Below are 16,790 nucleotides of genomic sequence, written 5' to 3'. Positions count from 1 at the left end.
AAAGGGATCCAAATTGGAAAGGCAGAAGTAAAATGTCTTTACTCATAAGACTACATGATTGTCTCCCTAGAAATCGTAACGAATATACAAAAAATCTACTAGAATTAATAAATGAGTTTAGCAGAGTCGTGTGACACAATTTTGTTTCTGTATATTAGCAACAAACAATTTATAATTGAAATAAAACAATACCATTCCTAATAAAATAAAAATATGAAATATTTAGGGATAAATTTTATAAAATATGTTTAAGACCTATAGAAAACTATAATATATAAAACATTGATGAGAGAAATTAAAGAAGACTGAATAAATGAATTGGTGGTAGTAATAATAATAAAATAAATGAAAAGATTACCTTACTCAAGGATCAGAAAATAGTTTAAGACGTCAGTTCTCCCCAAATTGATCTGTCTTCAGCACAGTCTCAATAAAATTTCCAGCAGGCTTCTTTTTGTTGATGGATGTTGACAAGTTAATACTAAAATTTTTATGGAAATGCAAAGAATCTAGAATATCCAAAGTAATTTTTGTCAAGAAAAACAAAGTTGGAGGACTTACCCATCTGATTTTAAAACTTACTACAAAGTTACATTAATTAAGACAGTATGATAATGGCATAGGAATGGATGTATAGATAATGGAACAGAATTGAGTATGAAATACTCACATAGATGGTCAATTGATTTTTGTTTTATTTTTTTGAGGGGGCTGAGATTTTATTCACCTTCACCTTTTGAAAATGTTTTCTTCAATCATGACATACATAGAAAAAAATGCACGTGGTTAGTTGATTTTTGACAAAGATGATAAGTCAATTCAATGAGGAAAAGATAATCTTTTCAACAAACAGTGCTGGAATAATAGGATAACCATATGCAAAAAATGTAACTTCGACCTGCACATCACATTATATGCAGTAATTAACTTGAAATAGATGGTGAACCTAAATGTAAAAGTGAAAACTATACAACTTCTAAAAGAGAACATAGGAGAAAAATCTTAGTGACTTTGGGTTACGCAAAGATTTCTTAAATAGGACACAAAAAGCACAAAAAAGAAAATTCATAACTTAGACTTAATCAAAGTTAAAAACTTTTGGTTTTTAAAAGACATTACTAAGGAAATGAAAAGCAAGGCACAGACTGGGAAAAATATTTGCAGAACATGATAAAGGACCTGTACCACAATATAGAATGGACCCTTAATGGTTCAGTGATGAGAAAAAAATCAGCAAAATATTTGAACAGACACTTCTCCAAAAGGATATAAAATGGTAAATAAGCATGGGAAAAGATATTCAACATCATTAGACTTTAGGGAAATGGAAATTAAAACCATGATGGGATACCACTGCATACCCATTAGAATGGCTAAAATTAAAAAGACTGACCATACCAAATCTTGGCAATGATAAGAAAGAATTGGAACTCTTTTTTTTTTTTTTCTGGTGAGGAAGACTAGCCCTGAGCTAACATCCGATGCCAATCCTCCTTTTTGCTGAGGAAGACTGGCCCTGGGCTAACATCTGTGCCCATCTTCCTCTACTTTATATGGGACGCCACCACAGCATGGCCTAACAAGCGGTATGGCGGTGAGCGCCCGGGATCCGAACCAGCGAACCCTGGGCCGCCGCAGCGGAGCGTGCACACCTAACCGCTTGTGCCACTGGGCCAGCCCCAAGAGTTGAAACTCTTATACACAGCTGATAGAAATGCAAAATGGTACACGCACTCTGGAAAACTTGAGCTTATTTTAAAGTGAAACATACACTTACTATATGACTCAACTTTACCCAAGAGAAGCAGAAACATAGATCCACACAAAGATTTTGATGCACATCTTCATAGTAGCTTTATTAATAACAGCCCCAAACTGGAAAGAACCCAAATGTCCATCAACTGAGGAATGGATAAACAAATTGTAGTATATCCATACCGTGAAATATTACTCAAAAAAAAATTACTGATACGTACAACATGGATAAATTTCAAAGGCATTATGCTAACTAAAAGAAGCCAGACACAAAAGTCTACAAACTGAATTATTTCATGCATGTGCAACTAGAAATGGTGAAACTATAGTGACAGAACTTTGTGCATATATAGTACTTTTCTTTAAAAAAAAAAAAGCCAAGGGGAAGCAAAATGAATTGTGGTTCTTTGCCCAATCTATGTATCATAGTAGAGGGCCTACAGCTGTCTTAAAGATTTTTAACATATACATGAACAATCAAAAATTTGCTATAATCATCCAGTGAATGAAGTGAATGATTAAGTTGAATTTACTATTTTGAGTCAGTGAAATGTGACTATAACATCCTGAGACATTTTGTTCTAGTGACCCCAATGGGGCTCTGAGAAAACTTCCAGATAACTAGTTCCAAAAATGATGTCCTTGGTAGCTGCATTATTGGAATTAACTTATACACTCTTGAGTTCAGTACCTTGAAGGATACAAGTATTTTGAGAATTCCCCTTTTTCCCCCAAAGATAATTGAATGTAATTTTCCCTTTTGAATCACTTTTTTTCGGGCCAGCCCGGTGGCTTAGTGGTTAAGTGCGCGCACTCTGCTACTGGTGGCCCGGGTTCAGATCCCGGGCGCGCACCAATGCACCGCTTCTCCAGCCATGCTGAGGCCACGTCCCACATACAGCAACTAGAAGGATGTGCAACTATGACATACAACTATCTACTGGGGCTTTGGGGAAGAAAAAACAAAGGAAGAGGCTTGGCAATAGATGTTAGCTCAGAACCGGTCTTCCTCAGCAAAAAGAGGAGGAGGAGTATTAGCACGGATGTTAGCTCAGGGCTGATCTCCCTCACCAAAAAAAAAAAAAAAAAATCACTTTTTTTCTAAACAGTTGCTTTGAACATTCATTGGTAGTAGCCAATAACATCTGATTTCATTTTCAGATAGAGAACCAAGGTCAGGAATCCAGGGAACCATCACACTGGCTTCAAAGCCTTTCTGAACATTAATTCAGGTTGACCAACAGCCCAGCAGCTCTACAGGCAGGAGTCCCAAAAAGGATAAGAAATAGTTTTCTAATAACCAGAGCTATCTGAAATTGACGTGGACTACCTTGAGAAAAAGTGAATTCCCCCAGGTTCAAATGGCGACTTTGGACTCTGTTGGCAGGAACAGAGACGTTTCAAGCATCAGATGAGGTGTCAGGTTGATTTGAGCGCTCTGTGGGCGTGCAGCTGGAGCCATACTCCCCAGAGGGGCCACGGCTGGAGGTGTCCTGAGCCTCACGTGGGAGACCTCTCCAGCCTTGGCTCTTATGGGTATTCAGATGATGAGCCTTCTGTGATGTGCCATTTGAATTCAATTTTCAGGATGGCAATCCCCTAACCTGTTGTTAAAGGTGTTGTGGAGTGTCTCCGTACAGTTCTGAAAGATGCCATCGTGTATGGGTTGAAAATAGTCCCAAAGATCATTTGCAATCAAGCAAATGTGCACATTTCTGTTTGCTCCAGTGCTGTCCACTACCTTCTCCTGACTCAGTTTTCTGGAAAATAATTGATGAATTTAATTTGCCCTCATTATTGGTTTAATTGAAGGTGATAGATATCAAAAGTCCAGACACATATCTTGGGGTAAATGCTGAAAGGCAGAATTCTTTTTCCAGAAGCACTTCATGCCTTAAAATAATATATTCAGTGCTTAAAATTGCTAACATCTTCTTCCAAATTGCCTGGCAGAAGAGGAGGAAGCCCCAGATGGTCGAGTTTGGCAGTGCCTGGGCTACTGTGCTCTGGATGCCATCTTTAAAGTAGATGAAGATTTATTTCATAGTCAAGCCTGGAAGGTGAAACATATTTTGGAGTGGAGTGTATTATATGCTTCCCTCTTCAGAGGTTGAGAGAGCATGAGCACAGATTCTTTTCACTTAAATTAATCTCTGTTGTAGTCCTTCTACTATTCATTCAACAAATATTTAGTGAGCACCGCTGTGCATCGTACTCTGGGAGGTGCTGTGAGGGTCACAGATACAAGCAAGATACCAGCCTTTGCCTAAGGCAACTCAATATATTTTGGGCAGACAAGATGGAAAAGTAAGCGTTTACAAGAGAATGTCTGAAGCATGCCAGTTGAATGGGTCAGGAAATAGGGGCAGTGGAGGTCAAAGGAAGGAGAAGATATTGCATTTGAGTTATTTAAGGGAAGAGTGGTTTATCTGAGCCATGCATGCAGCCCCAAGGAAGGGGACCAGCGTGTTCTATTTGGCAGAAATGTCAAGGAGAGTGAGAGGCAATTACTTTGGTGATTAGGACATGGCTGTTGACCTTCAAGAGCAGAAATTTCAGGGGAGGATGGTATTGGAAGCCAGATCGCAGTGAGTTACAGGGCAGATGCATTTGAGGAAATGGATGGTTGGCCAGTCACTGGAGATGTTTGATAGTGAAGGGAGAAAGTATATCAGAGTCAATGAGAATTTTTTTTCCTCAGACAAAGAAAATTGTTATTTTGAAGGAAGAGACTAGTGGGTTTTTGAAGGGGAGAGGTTAAATGTGTTTGAAAGGGAATAATTAAATTGTAAGATCCCAGAGAGGATAATGTTAACAAAGGAAAGAACCACGGGATAATTAGTAGTATTTTTGATAGGGAAGTGAACTGGCATAAAATGTATTTTTGCATTTTACGTAAAAACATTACATTAAGAAACTCAAATATCATTATGGATTAGTAATTCAAGTAAGAAGTTGGGGAGGAGGAAGGATTAAAAGTAGTTCCATATTTAGAGTCTTGTTCTTTAAAGAATATTGATGGTTTACATCTTCTGGGAATAGTTTAATGGGATTATTCCTTATCTTCGCAACGGACCGCCAAGGAATGCAAACTGAAGACAGGAGTTTCTCCGGACCTCACCGCTGCCTCTGTATCTGTGACTTACGCCTCTCACGTGCCAGGGCTTGTCATGCTGACCACGTTTTACATCACTGATTGTTAGACAAGGTTGGGAAGAAAGGAGAGGCAAGGAACACCCTTGGTAGATGAAACGTAGGACTCCCATGAAGCTGACTTGACTACGGGGCAGAAGTTTTCAGGGGGCTCTCAGGGATTTCATGGGGATAGCCAAACACTGAGAAGTATTTGCATGTGTGCTGTGAGTGATTGCTAAACCTTCTGAGTGTGTATTCGGTTACACTGCCTCTGTGCTGTTTGAGATCAACATTAATGCCTCTTGCTCCTTCAGGATTAAATGTGTCATTTAAAGGAATTTTTCTCCACAAAGGCCCTCACAGGGGCTGCACTTGTTCCCCTCAGACACAGGTGTGTTTGCAGTGGTGAACAGTCGTTCCCTGTCTCTGCTGGGGAAGCTGACGATCAGTGCTGCCTTTAACATCGTGTATATCTACACCTCGGAGCTTTACCCTACAGTCATCAGGTAAGCCTCACACGGCCGCCGCCTCCTTCATACAGCCTGCGTTCTCTTCTGGATGGTTATGTCATCGGAGCTAGGGTTCTCATTTCCCCTGGAGCGTAGTGGGGTGGGCCAGCAGCAACTCAGCAAGCAGTTGTAAGCTCAGAAACTGCGCAGACTGCTCTCTGCCTGCTTGGCTGAGGAAAGTGTAGCTTTATCTTGGGCTGATTTCCCTCGTGTAAATCATGAGAGAAGAGCTCTACAGTAAACATAGCCCATCCCCCAAATAGTGCTCAGATGTTGTTTTTATTCCAGTGGACTTCATTTATTCAGTCACCATTCTGTGTCAGGCACATGACAGACTGGGGGACAAGGTCCCTGTTATCACAGAGCCTGCATTTTAGCACAAAATATACATATTTTTAAAAAGGTCATTCCATATAGTGGTAAGTGAATATTAGATTTACATATTGGTTGTTAATGGTGGTTTTTAATGATTAGGACTTGTTATATTGAAAAGAACATATTCAATACTAAGTTTCCCCTCATAAAATAAGTCTGAAAATAAAAAAACAAACTCAAATTTGAAGGGCAGGGATGCAGCTTAGATTATGCAGAACTGCCTCTGAGAGCTGGGCCGGTATCCCTCACTTGGCACTTTCCCTGTCTTTGTGAGGATCATTCCAAACGGATCCTTCTGTTTCCCTTATCCATGAAAGAAGCCTGATGGTTCTGCCTTCTTCTCAGTAAGAGATCAGATTGTCTGCAACGGGCTAGTCATTTCCTAATTGTTCCTATAACCTACTTTCTCTGGCTATTGGCTGTAAAACTAAGATGACCATTTTATCCAAACTGGGACACTTCTGAGTGCGAATGTGGGCATTATTAATGTTTAGGCTGGGATAACAGGGTGATGTATGGTCCCCCACCTGTAACCATTATCATTCTCACTTCCTCCCACCTCTTTCATACCCATACTCCTCAAAAAGGTACTGTTCTTGGTTTCTGAGAATATATGCTCTGTCAATCCCTCTTTATATAACTGACCCTTTAATAGTTAATTAGTTGAGTTTAAATAAATGGGCAGACTTCTTAAATCAGAAAGCCCTAGCTCTCCATGGCTATATTAAATGATAGGAGACCTAAGACACAAAAAGCCATAAGAACATTTGACAAGAAATATTCACATGCTCATTGCTGCACCATCCTCTGTAACTACACTGTCCAATATGGTAGTTACTAGCCTCGTGTGGTAATTTAAATTTAAATTAATTAAATAAAATAAATTAAAAATTTAGTTTCTCATTCTTACTAATCGTGTTTCAAGTGCTCAGTAGCTGCATGTGCCTAGTGGCTTCCACATTGGATAGTGCAATTATAGAACGTTTCCAGCATCATAGAAAGTTCTAGTAGGCAGCACTGCTCTATAGGATCCTGCGCTTTCACTTTGGGATAGGTTATTCTAGGCCCACTATCCCCCAGGGTCTTTAGATTGTCCCTCCAGAACATACTGACTTTTTTTTTCACTTTTTCTTATGCCTTTTAGGAATGTTGGGCTTGGAACTTGTTCCATGTTCTCCCGAGTTGGTGGGATTATTGCTCCCTTCATCCCCTCACTGGTTGGTTTGTACTTCCTGGTTTTGTTTTTTTTGATCTCTGCTTTGTAAATGCCTATGCTTTTGAGTAGAGAGAGGTAATGAACAGCTGCCGCTTGATGCCTGACACAAATGTGAACCTTGTGCCTTTTAGATTAAGGATCCATCAGGACAAGTGGACTCTTACCAAGGATGCTTTCACCGCTGATGGCTCTGATTTTTTGCTCCTCTGTATTCATGGGAGAGTTAGCTAGTGCCAGCCCGTTCCTGTCCCCATTCATAAGTTAGTCCCTTAGTGAATAGTTGTTAAGTTTCTGCTGTGTGCTGGGCTCTGAGCTAAGCACTTTACATATATTATCTCCTGTAATCTTCACGATAACCGTATGAGGTAGGCGTTGTTGTTACCCCTGTATCAAAGCTAAGAATGCAGCAGAAAGAGGATAGATACCTTCCGTAAAGGCACACCACTTGGAAAAGAAAATTAGAAGAGAAATATGCCTAGTGGTCTGTCTACTAATAGTTTTTGCCATTTTCTAAACTTCACAGTCAAAAGAAAGGGGAATAGACTAAATGACAGCCCCAGAATCCGTCCAGTCTTGAGATGTTCTGGTTCTGCGAAAGAACTCATGGAGCCCCTACGCATATCTCTGCTTGGTCTCATCTATGACTTTTCCAGCCAAGACTCATCGATGGATGACTGGATTTGGTGTGGGGCTTGTGAGCCTATTTTGTAGACAACTGTTCATTACTCAGGGAACTTTACTCACTATTTCCTTATACGGGATGTCTCTGAAATGCCATTGCAGCCTTTTCTTTTCTTTTCTTTTCTTTTCATGTGAGAAAGATCTGCCCTGAGCTAACATCCATGCCAATCCTCCCCTTTTTGCTGAGGAAGACTGGCCCTGGGCTAACGTCTATGGCTATCTTCCTCCACTTTATATGGGACGCCGCCACAGCATGGCCTGACAAGCGATGCATCGCTGTGCACCCGGGATCTGAATCTGGGCTGCCAGCAGCAGAGCGCACGCACTTAGCCGCTACGCCATGGGCCGGCCCTGCCTTTTCATTTTTTGAGTTGCCATACACTTCCTTTTTGTCTCTCTCGCCATGTTTCTTGCTTAATTTTAGATCACAAGAGGCTTCTTATGAAGAAGTCCTATTAGTTCCATTCTGCAAAATGTATCCAACATTAGGTGTTTAACATTAGACATAATCTGACTTTGGATGGCTATCCTAGAACGCTGTAATACCCAGCACTGTGTCTCTATTGATTCTTGCTAAGTTGAGAAGAGGTGAGAGTTGATTAGATAACACACCCATAGTGCTGGACATGTATTCGCATGTAGATGGCCAGAGGTCAGAGATTCTCCTCCCCACTCCTCCTCCATCCTCCTGTCCTTCCCCATCCCCTCTCCACCCCTCAGTCCCCCTCTCCCTCCTCCTCCTTCTCCATCATCTTCTTACTTTTGAAAAATCAGGAAAATATTACCTAAGGAGACATCCTAACTAATAGTGATCCTAGCCATGGAATTTGGAAGCCTAAACCAAAAGATGATAAAGCTGAGCAACTCCTGTGTAGAAATTCAAGAATGTTAATCAGCTCAGGCCCCAGAGCAACATCTTGCAAGGAACGTTTTCTGTGTTGTTATCTTTGAACCTGTTTATACTTAAAGAAACTATTTAAATTTTCCTGAGGTTATCTTTTGGATCTCTGAAGTTAGTGTTTGTGTCCCTGGCCCTCTACCATGTTCAGTTCAGGTAGTTTCCAAATCAGGTAGTGTACGTGCTTGGGTTCTCTAGACTTCTTTTTCTAGTGTTTATACCTTTAATCTCTGTGCCTCTCAGTTATGATGCTGAGAGAATCAGTGAGCATATATGGGGTTGTTGGCTGATCCCAGGGTTGAGAACTTTAAAGTTTGTCATCAGCAAGTACTTTGGGGTGTCTCCTATGTCAAGAGTATGTGGAGATCACTGTGTTATAAGCACCTTGCCTGGAATGGAAGCCGAGCCCCAGATTCCCTGTGAACTCTGGCCCTGGAGGCCTGGCCTGTGCCAAGGCAGCCAAGGCCTGTCCTCCCACAGTACCCATCCCATGCATAAAACATACCAGTGCTGTTGTGTTGCCTTAGTCCTGTCTCTGTGTGCCTGAGAAATCACTCCATGATTTCCTAGAGTAATTCTCTGTGGGGAAAGAAGTGGTTTATAGTGTACTCTAGTGGGAAGGTGTAAACTGGCTAGTAAACACGGCAGCTCTTCAGTCATCGTGACATCGTGATATCAGCTGCTAGGACGCTAATACTGGGTCTTTGTTTGCTTTCATCCCACTCCCTGCCCTTACAGAAATATGTGCAGTGGTCTTTACCCTTCATTGTCTTTGGAGCCACGGGCCTGACCTCGGGCCTCCTGAGTTTGTTATTGCCAGAAACCCTTAACAGTCCATTGCTAGAGACATTTGCTGACCTTCACGTGTATTCATATCGGAGGCTGGGGGAGGAAGCGTTATCTTTACAGACTTTGGATCCCCCACAGGTATGGCGGTATCTTTCTTAATCATTCAGGTCTACCACTTGGATGATGATAGTTTTGGGGGGTGAGGAGGAATATCTGATTAAATAGATTAAATAGATCTAAGCAAAACTGCTGGAAAACAAAGCAGCTGATTTTCAGAGAAATAAAGATGATCGATGATTCATTAGCATTCTTAGAACACTTTAGGGGCTAATTCTTGGGGGAATAGATGTCGTAAAAATACATTTGTCAGTTGAATGCTAGACAGTAATTTTCATTTTAGAAATGTCATGACATCATTTCACCATCCTTTTCTCCTTTCCTGTTTCAGTCTGCGGGCAGGGAGAGCGCATCAGGGAGTGAGAGTGAGGAGGAGGAAGAGTTTTATGACGCCGATGAAGAGACTCAGATGATCAAGTGAAGAGCCCAGATTCCTCCTCAGAAGCAGAGGATCATCTTTTGTGCCTCTGGCTAAGGCAGGTTCTCCCAGGAAACTTAAAGAGTTGTAGAAAGATAGACTTGAACATACATAAAGGGTACTCAGTGTGGACTGATTTTTTCAGGCACAAAGGAAGTTGGAGAAGAGAGTTCATGAAAGAGGACATCACTGCATTGAAGGAATAGTTGTTAATTTGTCCAAAATTCGGGTTTAGGTCAGAACCATGACCTCTGGCCAGATAGCTCAAATCCATATGCCAGAGTGGCAAGCTGATTTATTTCTAGAAGTATGACCATGTTACTTTTTCTTCATCATGACCTAAAGGCAGATATGTAAAATTTCTTCTCACCATTTTAGTGGGGTAAGATAAACCACTCTTAAGATTTAATCTTTAGGGCCGGCCCCGTGGCTTAGCGGTTAAGTGCGCGCGCTCCGCTGCTGACGGCCTGGGTTCGGATCCCGGGCGCGCACCGACATACCGCTTCTCCGGCCGTGCTGAGGCCACGTCCCACATACAGCAACTAGAAGGATGTGCAACTATGACATACAACTATCTACTGGGGCTTTGGGGGAAAAATAAATAAATAAATAAAATTATAAAAAAAAAATTTAATCTTTAGGTTCTTCAAATTTCATCTTTATACTGTACTTGACATCTACCCTTATCAGTCGCTCCTCACCAGGAATCTTTTGAGGCGAGTTGGTGTTAGCATTTCAGTTTTATACCAAAGGTGATTTGTGTGGTCCGAGGCCCTTCAGTTTTACCCGATCTGATGAAATTTGGGTCCTCAGCCTGGTTCCCAGCCTGTTGGTTGGCTTGAGTTCCTTGTGCCTTTAGTCCCACAGATGATCCACTAGGAAAAGCCAGCTGTGCCAAAGTGATTTTCTCAGAGTCAGAGGTGTGGCTGCGGCTCCTGGGAGCTCTCCTTGATACTCAAGTTGTGTGATTTCTTTAGTTCCCACTTATGAGCACCTCCAGAAAAATTTCCATCTCAGGTCCTAGTACCAGCAATAACTTCAAAGTCATGCACAGTAAATGATGAAGTTTCATAAAGGTGGAAGGCAGTTAAAAAGTGACCTGTTGAGCACTTGGATGCTAAAATGAAAAAAAAAAAAAGGTGCCGTTTTTAATAAGGAAGAAAAGAAAATTATCTTTCACAAATTTTTGTTTGTTTTGTTTTCAGTCTTGTGCAATGAGGGACTCAGGCAAGATTTAGCATCTTGAACTCTTCTAGTCCTAGATCAGCTCCTGCCTGTTTAATAGAATGGAAGGCTCAGTAATTTCATAGGAAATGTTGGTTTTTTATTAAGTACTACTAACTTTCAAGTAAATCAAAATCGTGCTTAGTTTGCTAAAATCACATGCTGAAAATATATTTCCCTGTGAAACTTCAGTGTTATCCCAAATAAGAGTTTTAACCTGGAGTCAATGAGCTTGAGCAGCATTGCTGTAAGTCACTAGGAAAATGTCTTTGTGTTTTCAGAATTTCCATTTCTACTAATCTCTTGGAGGAAAGAAATTGCATTAGAGGTAAAGAGAAGATGTTACTGTGACTGCTTCTGGAAACCTTGGAGGGATCACCCCTAGTTGGCTCCGACACTCTTCTGTCCTCTTCCACGTTGACCTCTTGGCTTGTCCTCTATCAGTCTTTGTATTTGTTAAAGTATTTTTATGTTCTTTATGCCCTTGATTATGTATTGGGCTCTTCACAAATTGGGCCATCTCTACTAGTGTTTATTTCTCTCTGCTGTGCCCAGACATGGGCCTAGACACAGTAGGGCCCTAATAAGTATTACTGTTTCTAGCCATCAGGGAAATTGTGGAACTCCTCCCAGGATCATTTTTATAAATCCCAGGCAAATCTGACCCAAACCCCCAAATTGTGGAATCCTGCTTGTCTTTCTGGAAAATGGAGACCCTGCCCAATACCAGAAGAAGAAGAGAGGAAGAACTTACAAGGACACTTAGAAGCTCTTCATCAATGGTCAGGCATTAAAGATAAAACAGTAAACCAACATATATGTGATTTTTTGGTTGGTTGGAGCTCTCTTTGAGTTATAAGGGTAATACATCCCATTATAGAAAATTTGGAAACTAGAAGTTAAATTTATATCCCTGGGTATTATAGGCCTAATACCCAGAGATAACCAATGTATGGCTTTGTTCTATTTGAAGACCAACTGGAAATCCATCTCTCTATTAGCACTGGGCTTCCCTCTGCCTCTGGCTAAGTAAATGAGGATTTAGTTCTATCCCTGAGTCTGCTTATCCCAGCTACGGGGTGGAAGAAGAGAGGGAGGGATACACAGGTTGAACACATGTTGCCTAATAAGGCTGGGCAGGCTACCAGCTGCTCATATCAGATGTGTCACTAAATTTTGTTTCTTTCTAGATGGTCTTTTGGCAAAGTTTAATAATTACTGTTTTTTCATTCCACTGCCTTTTATAAAAAGAAAGTTTTTTCCCTTTGCTATTAACTGTTGAAGAATAGTGATTGTAGAGAATATCACATGTGTATAGTTGTCTTGATTAAATTATTGGAAAACTTTTAATTTATGGCTAAAATATTTTGTTTGTGCAGATGATTTGTAAAAGATATCCTTTTTTATTTTTTTGTTGTATTCAAAATTAAATCTCTTTTCTCCAAAGCAGCAAGAAAAATGTAAGATACATAAGAAACCCTGGGGTTTCCAGGGTCAGAGGTCTAAGAGCTTGTCCAGAACCTTGGCACCACACGGATATGTTGAAAGAAACTGTTTTGTGGTTTCCTGATGAGTTAAAACCACTGCCCATTGAAAATGCAGTATTTGTCATTTGACTGCTTTCAAGCAATATAGACATTCTTTAGTATTTAAAAATGAGTAAATAAAATACAACAAATAAACAAGAAGCAAATAAAAGTTTCTGGGGCACTGCTTAAGTGAATGTAATCTGGACAGGTATTTTTATGGAGGTCAGATTGATGAAGATACTTTTAGTAGATTTATATTCTTAACATTGAAATAATTGTTACTATTGTATCAGAATTAAAATACAGCTTTCCAATAGGACTTACTCCTCCATTACAAATTCTTATTATTTAATTGGTTCTTAAATTGAAAAGATATCTGTAAGGAATTTTTTTTAACTAAATAAAATGCAGGTATTTTGGCTTCTTATGAATTTAATAAAGAATCACAAAACATAGGCCTTTCATTCTTACAGAATGTGTCAGGATGTATAGTAACATATTTGACAAATTGGGAAAATATAGAATCTGCTAGAAATTATGGGTGGTATGTGGGACAGTGGCTGTAGCGAAGTTAGGGAGTCATGGGCACAATAGATAACTATAAAAATGTTTTTAGAAAGAGAAAAATGCAAAGATAACGTGTTGTTGGAAAATTCGTCTATATCGTACATGAAGAAAAAGACCTTATGATTACCTCAGTAGATGCATAAAGATTATGTGGCAAAATTCAATACCTATTCAAAATAAAAGCTATTAGCAGTCAAGGAATGAAAGGAAACTTTCTTAGCAAAATAAGGGATATTGTAGTACATATGGTGAATTGACACACAGTGTCTCTTTAGCTTCCTGCTGCCTTGGCCTTCAAACTTTCTTGATCTTGACCCACAATAAGAAATGTTTTTTCACATGTTCTCTCTCTTTATCCCTCCCCTTTCTCCTCCCCCACCTTACAAATATATATATATGTATAATATATGTTTAAAATATATATGTGTACATGTATATAAAACTTTCATGGAACAATCTTTATGCTTGCTACGCACACTGATAAGTTCTGTTCTGTTTCATTTTTTAAAATGCCATTTGTGACCCCCCTAAATTGATTTCATGACCCACTAATAGGTTGAAACCCATAGTTTGAAATCCACTGTTCACCTTTGTACTACAGAGGCTGTAAAGCTAAAATGTACATTTCCCGAAGTCCCTTGCAGCTAGGCTTCTAGGTGTAACTTAGTTTCCATCAGTCAGATACAGATGGAATTGGGAAGGTGGAGGCCATGCTTGTGATGGGTCAGTTTTTTTCCGCTGGGTCCACAGAGGTGGAGGCATTTGGTTTTGCTGAGGCAGTTTCAGCAGAGATGTTGATAGTCAGGGGCAATATTCATTAAAATAGGAAAATTGTAGGTATAGATTGAACAAGATTTTAACATAGAACCTGGCAAAATAATTCCAGTACTCATGTGGAAAAGTAAAGACCCCAAAATATTCAAGACAATCCTGAAAAATAAGAGTAAGTAAAAGGGACTTGACTTCCCAGATGTTGAAACTTAATGAAGCTGTAATATTGGTGCAGCATAGACAAGTAGATCAATAGGACATAATGGAGATCCCGGAACAAGGCCAAGCACATAAAACAGAGTTTTAAAGGTGGCATGACAAATCAGTAGGAAAAGAACAAACTATTCAATTATTGATATGAGAACTATTGGATTTTCATATCAAAGAAAATAAAATTAGCTTCTTTCCTTTTACCATAACAAAAATAAATTCCAAATGAATTACCCACCTAAATGAAAAAAACCAAAACTTTAAAACTATTATAAATTGACATAGGAGAATATTCTTATGACCTTGGGGGATAGATGGATTTTTTAGACAAGAAGTGAACATCACAAATCATTTAAAAAAAAAAGATATATGTTTGCCTACACTAAATTTAAAGTTTCCTTCTATATGACTAAACACATCACAAAGTTAAAATAAAAGCAATAGATTAGGAAAGAATATTTGCAAATTCTGTATGAGACTAGGATTAATATCTATAATGTATGAAGAATTAGTGCAAAACAGAAAGAAAAGTAATAGGAAAGTTTACAAAAAATATTGTTAGGCAACTTGCAGATGAAAAGATGCTCAACCTCACTAGAGGATCAGAGAAATGCAAATTGAAACAACATTAAGATATCATTTAAAATCCATTAGATTGGAGAAAAAAGAATCGTAAAATCAAATTTTCAAGATATAAAGGAAAAGGAATTTACTTACATCCTGATAGAATTATAAATTTATTCATCAACTAGATTGTCAATAGCAAGTCAGGTTGAAAATGTTCATATTCTATGATACAGAATTCTGCTTCTATGTATATATCATGGGACAGTTTTCAGATACTTTGTAGCCCATTATAAGAAAAATGTTTTACACTGTGACACACACAGCACATACACCTACACACGTATCCATACATATAAACAAAGCAAAGTTTTGTAAAATAATACTTACCCTTACTATATATATTGCATTGTATTTTCTGTTCTATTCTACTTCACTTTAAAATGAAAAGAATACTGGTGAAGACACCTGAAAGTGATTTCACAATTCATAAGCCGATCAAAACATGCAGTTGGAAGAAGGGAAACATAATACCTTTAGTATTTGCTTTAGTACTTGCCTAGTGCACATGTGTGCAAGGAGATGTGTGCAGAAATGTCCACTGTAGTTGTAGTAAAATAATGAAATTACCTTCAGTAGGAAAATGTATAGATACAATTTTATATTCATAGACTTGGAATGAAACAGGAGTTCTATGTATTAAGGTGGACAGATCTCAACAATGTTGAACGAAGTGTTGGCAAATTTTTGCTAGATCAAAGTCATTTCATGGTTAAATTCTTTAGTGAGTGACTGGAGTACTTGCTAATTAAAGAGGTTCAAATGCTTTTTATGCCATACTTTACAGTCAAGACTATTCTGTTGCAAAAAATATAGAAGTTTCAATGTTATTCCCACCCAAATGAAGAGTTATCCCTCTTCCCTGTAGGTCTAAATTTCTCTTGAAAAAGAGCTTTGGATCTGTGGAGAACATTTAGACAACTTCTCAACTGGGACCCTAGAGCTCTATAGTATAAAGCTTAGAAGCGATTACTTATTTATTGAAAAATGTCAAGGACAGATATAGCCAAATCAGTATTAAAATAACACAGTCTAGAGCCCACAGGACAATTGATTTTGAATAGAATAGATTCTGATGGAATTGCTTTGCTTCAAAATATGACTTTGATGAAATGATTGTGTAAGGTGGGCAAAAAATGCACACTCAACTTGGAGACGAGTTTAGTAAATGAATGATTTACCAACATGTGAGCAGTGCTTCCAGAAACCACAGAGGAGAAGGCAGTATGCAGAAAGAAGCCCATGCATACAGTCGACACAGGTCAGCCTCCGGAGGCATAGCACAGGAGAGGAGTGGATCCAGAGAGATAAACAGGAGATACTCAGCACTACGAGGTGCTTGAAAGTTGATGAATATCTGTCATGTCACATGATTAGGCTTTAAAAATCATCAAAGCTAAGCTCTTCTTGCTGGTGATGATACAGCAGATTCATTTGCTTCCTAGAGCCACTTTGATTATTGTAGATGCATTTCACCGTATGTAGGATCTTTGCTTTCCTGTTTGCTATTGCAGGTGGCATGCAACCATTTAATTGTGTAGCAGAATCAAGTTATACTATATGAATGTAAAAGAAGAGGGACTGGAACAAGTTTTACACTGTCTACAGCTAGAGTGTGATCTGCCAAACGACTTCCCTTACCCACACGAGTTCTTTCAATGGGTACTGAAGAAATATTAATAACATCAAGGATGGCATCTCACCACATCGCTGATCCTTTTCCAGGAAACAAAGATTGACCATCATCAACAAATATTTTAAAGTCTCACATCTTCTCCCTCCACCAAATTTCCTTGATAATATAAAATAGAAAAATAGTGACCTGAAATGAATTATGTCTATAATATGCTTGCCTCAAATGCAGCATAGTTAGATTGGAAAACTTAATTCTGAAGTTTATAGGGAAGAAAATTGGCAGAGAACAGCAGTTTACTTTCAAATAATATTCTTCCCATACTATTTATTGTAATTA

General features: G+C 39.0%; 1 protein-coding gene across 5 annotated transcripts in view; it reads left to right on the top strand.

The window, feature by feature from the left end:
• SLC22A15 (solute carrier family 22 member 15) overlaps positions 1-13,015 on the top strand; it is a 71,551-nt gene extending 58,536 nt beyond the window's left edge. Inside the window, exons 9-14 of one of the 5 annotated variants that reach the window (XR_015555532.1) lie at positions 5,276-5,396; positions 6,919-6,991; positions 9,308-9,496; positions 9,807-9,951; positions 11,399-11,445; positions 11,721-13,014. Coding sequence is in view for 2 of the 5 variants with exons in the window: in XM_004420619.3 (XP_004420676.1) it covers positions 5,276-5,396; positions 6,919-6,991; positions 9,308-9,496; positions 9,807-9,896 (473 nt within the window). In the remaining 3 variants the exon portion in view is untranslated. The other 4 variants (XR_015555531.1, XR_015555533.1, XM_004420619.3 and 1 more) reach the window with 4 other exon arrangements.
• Positions 13,016-16,790: the final 3,775 nt, after the last annotated feature.

This window comes from Ceratotherium simum, chromosome 2 (genome assembly GCF_057802395.1).
Source record: "Ceratotherium simum simum isolate JZ-2026a chromosome 2, ASM5780239v1, whole genome shotgun sequence".
Taxonomy (NCBI): Eukaryota; Metazoa; Chordata; class Mammalia; order Perissodactyla; family Rhinocerotidae; genus Ceratotherium; species Ceratotherium simum.
Note: the sequence above shows the minus strand (reverse complement) of the source record. Positions and strands in the feature narration are given on the sequence as shown.